Source organism: Mauremys mutica, chromosome 13, assembly GCF_020497125.1.
Source record: "Mauremys mutica isolate MM-2020 ecotype Southern chromosome 13, ASM2049712v1, whole genome shotgun sequence".
NCBI lineage: Eukaryota > Metazoa > Chordata > Testudines > Geoemydidae > Mauremys > Mauremys mutica.
Window position 1 is genome coordinate 340180 of NC_059084.1, and position 13377 is coordinate 353556.

The following is a 13377-nucleotide window of genomic DNA, read 5'->3' on the forward strand; positions in this document are numbered from 1 at the left end:
TTTTCTGCTGCCATGTCACATTGCAAACTCATGTCCAATTGTCTGCTCACTCTCGTGTTGGGGTCCCTCCCATTAGGAGTCTGTGGTTGAATTACTTACCCCCAGATCAATTTACTGCATTTTCTGAATTTCTCATTTTATTTCCTGCTTGTGTCACCAATTTCAGGGGGCCTCCAGAGCGATGTTCCTACCCATGGTTTGTGCTGGTGTATTTTGGGGTGGGGGGCTCCATAGGGGCATTCCCCATGGTTTATGCCGAGGGGTGTAAGTTGTCTACTTGTTCTCCACAGTACTGTATCTGGATCGATGGACTCAATTCCCTCCTGGGGAAGGACATGTCCAGTGAGCTAACCAAGAGTGACCTGGACACGCTGCTGAGCATGGAAATGAAGCTGAGACTCCTGGACCTGGAGAATATCCAGATCCCTGAGGCCCCACCACCCATCCCCAAGGAGCCCAGCAGCTATGACTTTGTCTATCACTATGGTTGACACAGGCAGAACTGGACAGGGGAGGAAGGGACAGCTACTCCTGAAAAGAGACTCAGAACCCTGGAGATTGTTCGGAGATTGGCATCATGTCCTTTGTTTGTACAGGACGAGTTCTGAACATGGCAATCATTGATTGCTAATCTCTCTATGCCCCAGCCATTCCAGTAGGCCTGCAACTTCTTGTTTACCCACCTCATTATGGGGTGAGAGTCACGATGCTGGGGTGCCATATGGGGGAGGCACCCCATTCTCAACAGCAACACTGTATGGCACTAGGTGAGGAATATGCCTAGCAAGAGGAGGAGCTTCTGCCCTGGCCACAGGGTTGGCATCCACCCTTGTATCCCAGAACTGTTGAGTCTCCATTCAATCCCACCTTCTACCAGAAACCATAATAAAATCATTGAGTGACTGACAGCTGCTGCAGCAGAAAATGGTGCAAAGAGGGAGTCCCTTGGTCGCTACAGGAGTGACACTGGTGCCTGAGGGATGAGAGCAGAAGCCAACGAACAGTTGGGGGTCAGCATCCCCCAGTAACTCATTATTGTATGATTTTTATATGAATTACCATAATATAAATAACAATCCTTACCATATCTATAGTATTTAACTCCTTGAAGCGCTTCATCAGCATTAATGTTAATCCTACAACCCTTTTTTTTATGAGGTGGGAAAACTCAACCACAGACATTGAGTGATTTGTCCAAGGCTACAGAGAAAGGGTCATTGCCTGAGATGGGTTTAAGCTGGGTCACAGCATCTAGCTTTTATGCTTTTTCCTCTATAGCTATTTCCTCCCACAAGCATTGAGTATCTTCTTGTCCGTCTGTCCATCCATCCATGCGACACCAAGATCCAGCATCAAGACACTGATGCTGCTTCTGTATTTCAAGGGCATCAGACATTCTTTGCTTGCTTCACCAGACCACATACTCCAAGCCTCTGCACAGGGAGAGGTAAGGAGGAATTTCCAGCAGGAGTGAGTGCTCTTCCAGGTAGTCATGGAGCAGTGAGAATCATTTGTGAACTAATGTTCTCTGAGTAGCGTTGTTCTCCTTCCCTCATACTCCTGGAGGCTGGGAAGACCGTGAATGTAGCAGCCACTTAGCAGGTGAAACAAACTTTCAAGCCAGCTACTTTCTCTAATTACATCCATCATGCATAGGCGCTGAATCCGTGGGTGCTCAGCACTCACCAGCAGCTCCCCATGGCCCCGCCTCGCCCCCCTGCTCCAGCTTACCTCCACCTCCTCCACAAGCATGCCGCTGCGTCCTTCTCCCCCCTCCCTCCCAGTGCTTGTGCCGTGAAACAGCTGATTCGCAGGGCAGGGAGGGAGGGGGGAAGAGGCGGGGATTTGGGAAAGGGATCCAATAGGGGCACGGAGGGGGCAGAGTTAGGGCAGGGATTTTGGGGATGGAATGGGGGTGGGGCAGGGGCGGAGGGGTGCAGGCACCCAATGGCGCAGGAGAAAGTTGGCACCTATGCCATCATGTTGTTGTTCGAGGGCTTGCACATGGCCATTCCACTGTAGGCTTGAGTGTGCCTCGTGCAGTTGAACTTTTTCCCTCAGCAGAAACCATTGGGCAGCTTGAGTGCCCTCTGTCACTACACGCCACTGCATGCTTCTATAACAGGGTGGAGCCACCCCGACCAACATCAATTCCTTCTTACCACCAGTGATGGCTGTCGGAGTGGTGTCAGATTTGTTGTCATAAGTGCTTCCCTAACTCCTTTGCATACCTATATCCTGTTATTGTTAGGAATTAGTTAAGTTTACATTTGTTTTAGCTAGTTTTAGTGATAGATTTTAGTCTTACGTCTTTTGGGACCAATTTTTCATCTTTTGGTATCAGAATCAGTACTGGACCGATGCCATACTCCCCAGGTTTTAAGTCTATGCCTGTCAGTGACCCACACCCAGCCTGTGTGAAATGTTTTGGAGAATCCTCCAAAGGTGACACATGTCACATCTGCAAGGCATCGAAGTCCTGATCAAAGAAGGATTGAGCAGCAAGGCTCAAATGTTTACTCATGGAGGCAGAACTTCTCCCTTCCTCTCATTGGACTCGTCTCACGCAGAGAGCACCCCAAGTGCATCAGCTTCAGTACAAAGTGCACTGCAGATGTCTACAGCTCCTCGGTCCCACTGGCCAGTACTGAAGAAAAAAATGTAGCCCCTTCTCAGGTTCAGTACCTCACTTGGGTGTACTGGTGCCAAAGCCAAGTAGAGGCAGAGAATGTATGAGACATTTGGGGGAGAGTGTCTCTCTGGAGCACTCTTCAGCTAAGAAGAAGGGATCTCTGCCTCTGGAGGCTGTGACAGGTCTGTCGAGGGCATCCCCTGAAAGATTTCTGCGGCAAAATCATCAGTCATTGCTGCTCTCAACTACCGTGGAGGTACCTGCAGCCACAAGGAATCTGCTTAGCCTCTCGGTACTGGTATCCCCGGCAGAGCAAGGTGGTTTGCAGCTAGTACCAATGCTTGTAACACCTACCTAACCACAGGAACCTGCAGTACCATTACCTCCCAAGCTTCCACAAAGACTGGTGCAATCAAAGGCCAAGCCTCTGATGATAGCCTGAGCCTGGGAATGATGGTACTGGGGCTATCTATCCCCAGTCCCAACTGGTTCTGTCCTCTCCTTTCCCCCCCCCCCACACCCTCCCCCCGTGACGAAGTGGGGCTGTTCTTAATGTTTCTTCTGAATACTGTGTGGGTGCCTCAGTTTCTGGCTGACATTCTGTCTCCATGGCAACTAGTGGCCCGAGCCCTTCCCCCCTGCAAGGGGATGCTAAAGGTGTGGGAGAACAAAGAGATCAGGTGACCTCCTGGCCTGGGAAAGAGACAAAGGCCAGAAAGGAGGGGCTCTGGAGGGGGTTTCAGTTTGGGGCTGGCTGGGTACGAGGAGTGAGTGCAGACGGGGTGGTCTGCCTCGCTGGGCTCCAAAATGGACCTGGCTGAGGGGTCCCATTCTCTGTACCTACAAGTTCTGTGTTAGACTGTTCCCTGTCATCTAATAAACCTCTGTTTTACTGGCTGGCTGAGAGTCACATGACTGCAAAGTGGGGGTGCAGGACTCTCTGGCTTCCCCAGGACCCCGCCTGGGTGGACTCGCTGTGGGAAGCACACAGAGGGCCATATGCTGAATGCTCTAAGGAGAGACCCAGGAGGTGAAGCCGTGTGAGCTTCTTGCCCTGAAGACAGTCTGCTCCAAGGGAGAGGAGGCTCCCAAAGTCCGGCCTGGCTTTGTAGAGAGCAGTTCCAGAGCATTGCCTGGGGACTCCGTGCACCCCCATTGTCAAACATTTCTGAATTCTTCCTCTTTGGACTCAGAGATGCATTCGTCTGTCCCATCCAAGACAGAGGGCATACCCTCTATCAGAGATTCTCAAATGGGTCATGCAACAGTCACAGCACTGGACTCCGAAGGGGCAATGGCCCAATCAAGGATGGGTCCCTGTCTCATATCAGAGGCCATTCTGAACTCCATGGGGTGTCCCTCCTCCTGTTAGGACCTCCCTGTAACCAACCATCCCCTTCCTTGTCACTGAAACCACTCTGGGAGCATCAGCACCACAAGCATAGTTCTCCGGTACCCAATACGAAGGTCGGTACTGAACAGACAGAAGTCACTTGGTGGCTTCCCCACTACAAGTCATGGAGCAGCCATCACCTCAGAATACTGTAGTGTCCTCTTCCTCATCACCAGGTGAGGCATTTGAGGTGGCAAGTGATTCACCACTGCCAGAGGCCCACAAAGCTCATCAGAATCTATTGAGATGGTGACCTCTCTTCTTAATATTCAGGCAAAGGAGGGGCGTGTAAGTTCTCACCATTGATGGATGTTTTGATATTGGCAGCCCATGCCAGAGTGGCTCCGCTGAGTAACAAAGCCATTATGGAGCCAGTTAAGGCACTGTGGCAGACACCATACTCCTTACCCCTCCACACATCCATCAAAGCCAGCTGAAAGGAGCTATTACATCCCCTCTAAGGGATACAAGCATTTGTACTCTCACTCTCCCCTGGTTCCTTGGTGGTGGCAGCTGCTAACAAACAGAAGAGACAAGGACACCAAGCATCAGTGTCAAAAAGTAAATATTTGAAGAGACTGGACTTGTTTAGTACTCTATAGGGAGGAGTCTACAACTCAGGATTGCAAACCAGCAGTGTGAGGAAGTGGGAATGTTCTGGCTGTGTTCTGTGAATGCTGAGTGGGGAGTATTGACCTGGGAAGGTGGCCGGCGAGTTGTGCTAGGATGGCCTGGCTTGGGGAAGGGAGGTTCTTGAGCATGTTACCTGAGAACCCAGGAGGGGGGGTGGAGGCCAGGTGACACCTGTGCCCGGGAAACTGGACAAAGGCTGGGGGAGGAGCCGGGAGGAGGCTGAGAGAGAAGCTGGAGGGTTTTTCAGTTTTGGAGCTGGCTGGGAAATGGAGAAGGGGCGCCCTGACAGGGCGTAGGCTCCCCGATGGGGCTGTGGCCTCCCTGGGGCCTCCAGATGGACCTAACTAAAGGGGGTCCTGTTGTCTGTACTGGCAAGACCTGTTTTGGACTGTGTTCCTGTCATCTAAATAAACCACCTGTTTTACTGGCTGGCTGAGAGTCACGTCTGACTGCGAAGTGGGGGTGCAGGATCCTCTGGCTTCCCCAGGACCCTGCCTGGGCGGACTCGCCGTGGGAAGCGCATGGGGGGGCATATGCTGAATGCTCCAAGGTCAGACCCAGGAGGTGAAGCTGTGTGAGCTTGCCCTGAAGACAGGGAGGGAGCTTGCAATCCGAGGGAGAGGAGGCTCCCCAAAGTCTGCCTGGCTTTGTGGGGAGCAGTTCCAGAGCATCGTCCGGGGACTCCATGACAAGCAGGCACTCCTGAGCTGCTATGACTTCACCTCTGGGAGAACATTATAAAATTTAAAAACAAATTAGCAGAGGACTATACACAGGAATTTGCAGTAATGGTGGATGAAGGTAAGCTAATTGCCAGAACTGCTCTCCAGGACAGTTTACATCAGAGGTGGGCAAGCTACAGCCAGCGGGACTAGGGGGACCAGACAGCAAATGTGAAAAATCAGGATGGGGATGGGGGGTAATAGGAGCCTATATAAGAAAAAGACCCAAAAATCAGGACTGTCCCTATAAAATCGGGACATCTGGTCACACTATGCGGGACCTTCCTGCCTGGCCCCTGAGCTCCTGCCCCGGGAGGCTAGCCCCTGACCCCCTCCCCTGCGGTTCTCCCTCCCCCTCGGGGCTGGGAGCTCCTGGGGCAGCACAGCTGCAGATCCCGGCCTGACCCAGTGCTCTGTGCTACACAGTGGCGTGGCTGGCTCCAGCTGGGCGGTGTGACTGCCTGTCCTGGCACTCTGGGCGGCGCGGCTGTAGTGCCACCAGCGCTCCAGGCAGAGAACAGAGGGGATTGGATAGAGGGCAGAGGAGTTCGGGGTGGTGGTAAGGGGGCAGGGATGTGGATAGGGGTTGGGGCGGTCAGAGAGGGGGGAATGGGGGGGTTGAATGGGGACAGGGGTCCCGGTGGGGCAGTCAGGAATGAGAGGAGGGGTTGGATAGGGTGACGGGGGCGCAGTCAGGGGCAGGGAGTTCGGGAGCAGTCAGGGGACTGGGAGTAGAGGGGGGTGGATGGGGCAGGAGTCCCGGGGGGGGCCATCAGGGCCTGAGAAGCAGGAGGGGTCAGATAGGGGGCAGGGCTGGGCCACACCTGGCTGTTTGTGGGAGCACAGCCTCCACTAACCAGCCCTCCATACAATTTTGGAAACCCGATGCGGCCCTCAGACCAAAAAGTTTTCCCGCCTCTTGTTTAGATGGTGCAGATGTGGGCAGCTCAAACCACACCATCAGCCATTTCTGTGAGAAGGTGTTCATGGTAACAATCATGTGGGCCCCCACAGAAGTCCAGCAGATAATTCCAGTCCTTCCTTTTGAAGGTCCTTCTTTGTTTTCCACTAAGATGGACAATAGACTTTATAGCCTAAAAGATTCCAAGGCAACATTAAAATCTCTAAGAATCTTATACTCCAGCGACAAAGAGGAAACAGTTCAGTCCTCAACTACCATACAGACAGCAGGGTTTTTCTCCGCAGTCTCAAGATCAGTTAAGGAGAAAGGGCAGGGGTTATAGGAGACTACATCACCACCCTCCTCATCAGCATGAGTGAGCTCATCCTGTCCAGCCACCTTGTCCAATCAGACTTTTTGATGTATTGGTGGGCTTTGTACCAGTTACTGTAGTTCCATTTGTTTCCCACCTTTTGTTTACAAATTGCTTATCCCACTTCCTAAGTGCTTGGGCCCAAGTAACATCAGATCAGTGAGTCTTAAGCATGGTGTAGCTGAGATATGCCCTTCAGTTTATTTTTACCCTTCCTTCCTCCCTCCCCTTCCCTCTTCAGGGACCATGCTCACAAGATCATTGTTGAGCAAGAGGTCTAATCGCTATTTCAGGCAGTGGCCACAGAGGAAGTCCCATTGGGCCTCAGGGGAAAGGTTTCTATTCTTCTACTTCATTATCCCCAAAGCAAACGGGGGTCTCAGGCTTATTTTAGATTTGAGACAGTTGAACAAATACCTAAAGAAAATAAAATTCCACATGGTTATTCTCGTTTTGATTAGTTTTCATTTGTGCGTTCTGCACTTGGTGTCTGTGCACCTAGCACATTACCATCAAACTTTTTCCCTCAGTGGTACCCGTTGAGTAGCTTGAGTTCCCCCTGCTGCTGTGCACCACTACATGCAGGTATAAAGGGCAGAGCAGCCCCTAGTCTTGCTCAGTTTCTTCTTACTGACCATGACAGTCATTGGAACTCTGTTCTATACCGGAACACTTCTCTCAATCTTTGTGAACATAGTGTATACATATAGTTAGCCTAGTTCCTAGGACGAAGGATAGGGAGGCTAGGCTGAAATTCCCGCTGATGGAAGTGGCACTCAGGCCACCATCAGAGCTGACCCAGTCTGACTCAGTGCCAAGTGCTGCAGCTTCAATGTAAAGTGCACCCCTGTAAAGCTAAGATAGATGCTTCAGCCCATGGCTGACGCTCGGGCTTCAGACAAGGCTCACAAGTGAAAAACAGGCTTAAGTATCACACTGAAATGTAAGCACAATATTTATATTCCAGTCAATTTATTTTATAATTGAATGGTAAAAATGAGAAAGTAAGCCACTTTCAGTAATAGTGTGCTGTAACACTTTTGTATTTTTATGTCTGATTTTGTAAGCAAGTAGGTTTTAATTGAGATGAAACTTGGGGTATGCAAGATAAATCAGACTCCTGAAAAGGGGTACAGTAGTCTGGAAAGGTTGAGAAGCACAGTACAAGAGAACAGGCAACTTCAGTAACTTTGTTGTACAAGTCCTGATTGTAGACATTTGTAAAGCAGCAACTTTGTCATGAGTCCACACTTTTGCTTCTCATTATGCCATTTCCTATCAGTCCAGGGATGATCCCAATTTCAGACAGGTTGTCTGACAATCACTGCTCAGGTAGATGCTGAGCCCACCTCCATGTTTGTGAGTCACCTACAGGGGCATGGACATGTGGAAGCAGTCAAAGAAAAAAAAAAGTTACCTGTTTTTCTGTAACTGTTGTTCTTCAAGATGTTGCACATGTCCATTCCACAACCTGCTCTCCTTTCCCTCTCTAGCAGAGTCTATTCAGTACAAAGGAACTGGGGTGGGGGGGAAAACAGGGGCAGCTCTGCCCTCTTATAGCAGCATGTAGGGGCGTGTGGTGACAGAGGGCGTTCAAACTGCCCTGGTGGGTACCACTGAGGGGAAAAGTTGTCCGACAATTGTGCACGAGGCCCACACATACCTACAGGGGAATGGGCCTGTGCAACACCGCTCAAAGCGTAGTCGCAGAAAGGTAGGTAACCATTTTTTCTAATTAAGAACTTTACAAGCCAAAACCACAAAGTTCCATGGAAGACAGACCTGAAAAGAAGCCATCAGCTCAGTCTGTCCAATCCAGCAGTCAACACATTGCCCATTCCCCTCAACCTTGTAAAACATCCCACTTCTGCACTAACTGCCTCTGCAATAGCTGCAGTGTCAGCACAGGGGCTAGAGCTAGAGACAGGTTCTCCTGGTTCTCCAGGTGCTCTGCTGGGCGGGAGGGACAGTATTGCTAGTTTTTCCTGAAAGTCAAACTTTTACCTATAGCCCACCCAGGGCGGGAGTGGTACAGTACTGCTCGCTGAGGAGAAGGAGGGACTATATGGTACTGCTCGCTGACAGGAAAAGGGGGGGCTATACGGAACTGCTTGAGTTGGGGTAGGCAGGCTGTGCAGTACTGCCTGCTGAGGGGAAAAGGGGGGGCAGGTTGTACAGTACTGCTCGCTGAGGGGAAAAGGGAGGGCGTGTGATGGGTTGCCTCCCCCACACTCTGGGGTGCCACTGAGCCTGCCTGTTCCACCAGTCTGGGCTCCCTTATACTGCCCTGCAGAGCCAAGCCCGCAAGCCCCCTCCAGCACACACACAGGTAGTGACACACCTAGCTACAGAAAGACAGACACTGAGATCAGCTCTGCATGGGAAGACTCAGCTAGGGAACTGCCCAGCACTTAAGTGCACACCTCCTCTGGAGCGTAAACCCAAAATTGTATGGTCTTGCGGTGCACAGGGAACTGTACAGCGTAAGCTAATTGAAATTCGCCTCCTCCCTCAAGGTCAAAGATATGCACAGCTTTTTACCCCTCAGTTATGAATTCCACAAACTGGTTTTAGAGAAAACAAAAACAAGTTTAACAACTACGCAAGATAGATTTTAAGTGAGCAAAGAGATCAAAACATTACTGAGCAAATAAAACAAACACACAAACTAAGCTAATACACTAAAGAAACTGGTTTCAAATGGTAGTTTCTCACCCTTGATGTTGCTTTATGGCAGATTGCAGAGGTTCTTGAAGACAAGCTGCTCTTGCTTGCAGCTTAAAATTCTAGATAGTTCTTTCATGGGCCAGACACCTTTTCCAGTCTGGGCTCAGTCCTTCTCACCTTTGGCCTTGTTTCTTAGATGTTTTTGGCAGTCATCCTGGGCGGGGATTCAGTGAAGAATGAACACTAGAATCATAGAAGATTAGGGTTGGAAGAGACCTCAGGTGGTCATCTAGTCCAAGGGTCGGCAACCTATGGCACGCGAGCTGATTTTTGATGGCACACGGGGCAGGCTGAGCCGCTCAGCCCGCCATCACTCTGGGGTTCCCGCTGCTGGCCCCTTGCCAGCCAAGGGCCCGCTGCCAGTCCCACTCAGCATCCGCTGCTGGCCTGGGGGAAGGAATCCCAGGCTGGCAGCGGGCTGAGACCCTGGCTGGCAGGAGCCAGCAGCCGAAACCCCAGAGCGGGGTGGGCTGAGCGCCGCTCTGGGGTTCCCGCTGCTGGCCCCTTGCCAGCCAGGGTCCCGCCACCGGTCCCACTCAGCACCCGCTGCTGGCCTGGGTGAGACCCCGGCTGGCAGGGGTGAAGGAACCCCAGGCTGGCAGCAGGCTGAGACCCCGGCTGGCAGGAGCCAGCGGCCGAAACCCCAGAGCGGGGTGGGCTGAGCACCGCTCTGGGGTTCCCACTGCTGGCCCCTTGCCAGCCAGGGTCCCGCCACCGGTCCCACTCAGCACCCGCTGCTGGCCTGGGTGAGACCCCGGCTGGCAGGGGTGAAGGAACCCCAGGCTGGCAGCAGGCTGAGACCCCAGCTGGCAGGAGCCAGCGGCTGAAACCCCAGAGCGGGGGCGGGCAGAGACGCTCAGCCCACCGCCGAAACCCCAGAGCTGGGTGGGCTGGCCCGCCACCGCTCTGGGGTTCCAGCTGCTGGTCCCTTGCCAGCCGGGGTCACACTCACCTTGCTTCCGGTTGGAGTTCCAGCGCAGGCCCCCTGCCAGACAGGGTCCAGGCCTCCGGCCTTGCTCAGCCCTACCAGCCGCCAGCTCCACTCACCTCAGCTGCCAATCTGGTGTTCCAGCCGGTTAACAACTGATCACTCAGAAGCCTGTATGCAGCTTAAAGTATCCAAATACGTGCCACCAGACATTGGAAAATGCAGCAAGGAAAAGAAAAGGCAAGGATCACACTAAACTAATAAGATCTGCATTTTAATTTAATTTTAAATAAAGCTTCTGAAACATTTGGAAAACCTTGTTTACATATAACAGTAGTTTGGTTATATGTTATAGACTTGTAGAGAGACTTTCTAAAACACATTAAAATGTATTACCAGCATGCGAAGCCTTAAATTAGAGTGTATACATGAAGACTCGGCACACCACTGCTGAAAGGTTGCTGACCCTTAATCTAGTCCAACCTCCTGCTCAAAGCACTGATTAACTCACTGGCCAGCCTGAAATAGAGTTTACATATGGTGGGAATCCTTTGTTTCCCAGTTTGATCCCCAACCCCCATTAGTGGAAAAATACCAACAGTCCAAGATGGAGTCCAGGACTAGGTGACATGATCACATGACCCTGCAGTGTCAAAGCTGCCATGAGTGAAAGGCCATTTGAAGCATCCCAAGAAGCTTCCCAGGAAGATGGGAGATGAGCATCTTCAAAGTCCTATTGTCCCTAATGGCCAATCCAGACTGATTGCATTCTGTCTCATGAGCAGTCCAACCCAGTCTGGACCCAGCAATGAACACATTGCCCATTGTGTCTGGTGCAAACACTTTTGTAATTGTTACATACTCAATATTCCTAACTTCAGATACAGAAATGATACATGCATACAAATGAGATAATCATATTCAGTAAATCATAACCTTTTCAATACCTAAGACCACCCATCTGGCATAAAACACATCTTAGTTATGCCCAGGGCCAGTTCTAGACCCCAGCGCGCCAAGTGCGCGCGGGGCGGCATGCCGCCGGGAGGGCGGCAGGCGGCTCCGGTGGACCTCCCGCAGGCATGCCTGCGGAGGGTCCGGTCGTCCACGGCTCCGGTGGACCTGCCGCAGGCATGCCTGCGGAGGGTCCGCTGGTCCCGCGGCTCGTGTGGAGCATCCGCAGGCACGTCTGCAGGAGGTCCACCGGAGCCGCGGGACCAGCGACCGCCAGAGCGCCCCCTGGGGCATGCCGCCATGCTTGGGGCGGCGCAATTGCTAGAGCCGCCCCTGGTTATGCCATATTCATATCACAATATTTTTAAGAAGAATATGGGGCATAGTGTCACAGGGGGGCTATGTGGAACTGCCCGAGTGGGAGGCAGGCTATAGGGTACCGCTCACTGAGGGAAAAGGGGAGGGGGATTGTACAGTACTGCTTGCTGAGGAGAAATGGGCGGAGGAGTATATAGTACTGCTTGCTAAGGGTAGAGGGGTGCTATGGTATTGCCCGCTGAGAGGGAAGGGGGGGCAGGGGTTACAGTAGCGCTTGCTGAGGGGAAATGGGAGGGGACTGTACAGTACCACCTACTAAGGGGAAGGAAGGAGCTGTACCTACTGCTTGCTGGGAGAAGGAAGCAGGGCCGCCGATGGGGGGGGGCAAGTGGGGCAATTTGCCCCGGGCCCCCGCGAGCCACTCTGGGTTTTCAGCGGTGGGCCCTTCACTCCCTCCGGGTCTTCAGCAGCGGGTCCTTCAGTGCAGCGGAAGACTCAGAGTGAGTGAAGGACCCGTCGCTGAAGTGCTGCCAAAGCCTTGGAGCGCTGCCCGGTGAGTACAAGCGCCGCAAGCGGCAGGGGAAAAAAAAGAGGTCATTGGCGGCACTTAGGCTGCTCTACCACCGCTGCTTCATTCTTCGGCTGCATTCGGTGGCGTGTCCTTCCTCCGAGAGGGATCCGCCACTGAATTGCCGCCGAAGACCCGGCCCTGCCCCAGGCCCCCTGAATCCTCTGGGCGGCCCTGGAGGGAAGGGGTGGTAGGCTGTACGGTACTGCCCGATGAGGGGGAGGGTTATATTGTACCATCTGCTGAGCAGAAAAGCAGGCTGTACGGTACCACTGGCAGAGTGGCAAGGAGAGGGGAGCTGTACAGTAATGCCTGCTAAGGGGAACGGGGAGCGGGCCTGTACAGTACGGCTGGCCGAGAGGGAGGCCTCTATGCTGCCCCCCAGTGACGGAAGGGGGCGGGGGCTGTACAGTAGCACCTGCTATGGGGAAAGTGGGAGGCTGGACAGGGAGAAAGGAAGGCGAGCTGCAGGGTGCTGCCCGCTGGGGAGGGGGACGGAAACGTGGGCTATACTGTACCGCCCGATGGCGTGGGGGAGGGTTATCCTGTACTGCCTGCTGAGCGGACAAGCAGGGCTGTACGGTACCGCCTGCAGCGGGGAAAGGAAAGGGGGACTGTAGGGTCCCACCCGCTGGGGAGGGGGACGGTGAGAGGGGCTGTACGGTACCACCCGTGAAAGGAAATGCGAGGGGGACTGAATGGTACCACACGGGAAGGGGGAAGGGGGGAGTTGTACCCACTGCCCGCTGGGGAGGTGGGTTGTACCCCGGTGCTGCTGGGTGAGGGGAGAGGGGGGTGTACGGTCCCCATCGCTGAGGGGAAAGGGGGTGTGCGGTTCTGCTCACTGACTGAGAGGGGGAAGGAGGCAGACTGGTGCCACCCGCTGAGGGAGGCGGGACCGTACTGCCTGCAGGGGGGGTGCGGTGCCGCCCTCTGAGAGGGGTGGGGGACGGGCAGGGGGGCTGTACGGTACCGCCCGCGGAGGCGGGAGGGGAGGGAGCTGTAGGGAGCGGAGGGGGGTGCGCGTCGTACCGCCGGCGGAGGGGGAGGGGCCGGGGGTCTGTATGGTACCGCCCCTGAGGGACAGGAGAAGGGAGCGGAGGGGGGGGGTGCGCGTTGTACCGCCCCCGGAGCGGGAGGGGCCGGGGTCTCTCCCCCCCCGTGGCCCTGCGGACGCCGAGGCTGGTTCCGTGATGCTCCGCGCGGGACACGTCAGGAGGAGGAAGGG

General features: G+C 53.6%; 1 protein-coding gene across 4 annotated transcripts in view; it reads left to right on the forward strand.

Moving 5' to 3' along the window:
- ELMO2 (engulfment and cell motility 2) overlaps positions 1-1779 on the forward strand; it is a 52127-nt gene extending 50348 nt beyond the window's left edge. For all 4 annotated transcript variants that reach the window (XM_044985226.1, XM_044985227.1, XM_044985228.1 and 1 more), the window contains one exon: positions 291-1779. In XM_044985226.1, the coding sequence (XP_044841161.1) occupies positions 291-491 (201 nt within the window). In that variant the 3' untranslated portion in view covers positions 492-1779. The remainder of the gene's footprint in view (positions 1-290) is intronic.
- The last annotated feature ends 11598 nt before the right edge of the window (positions 1780-13377 follow it).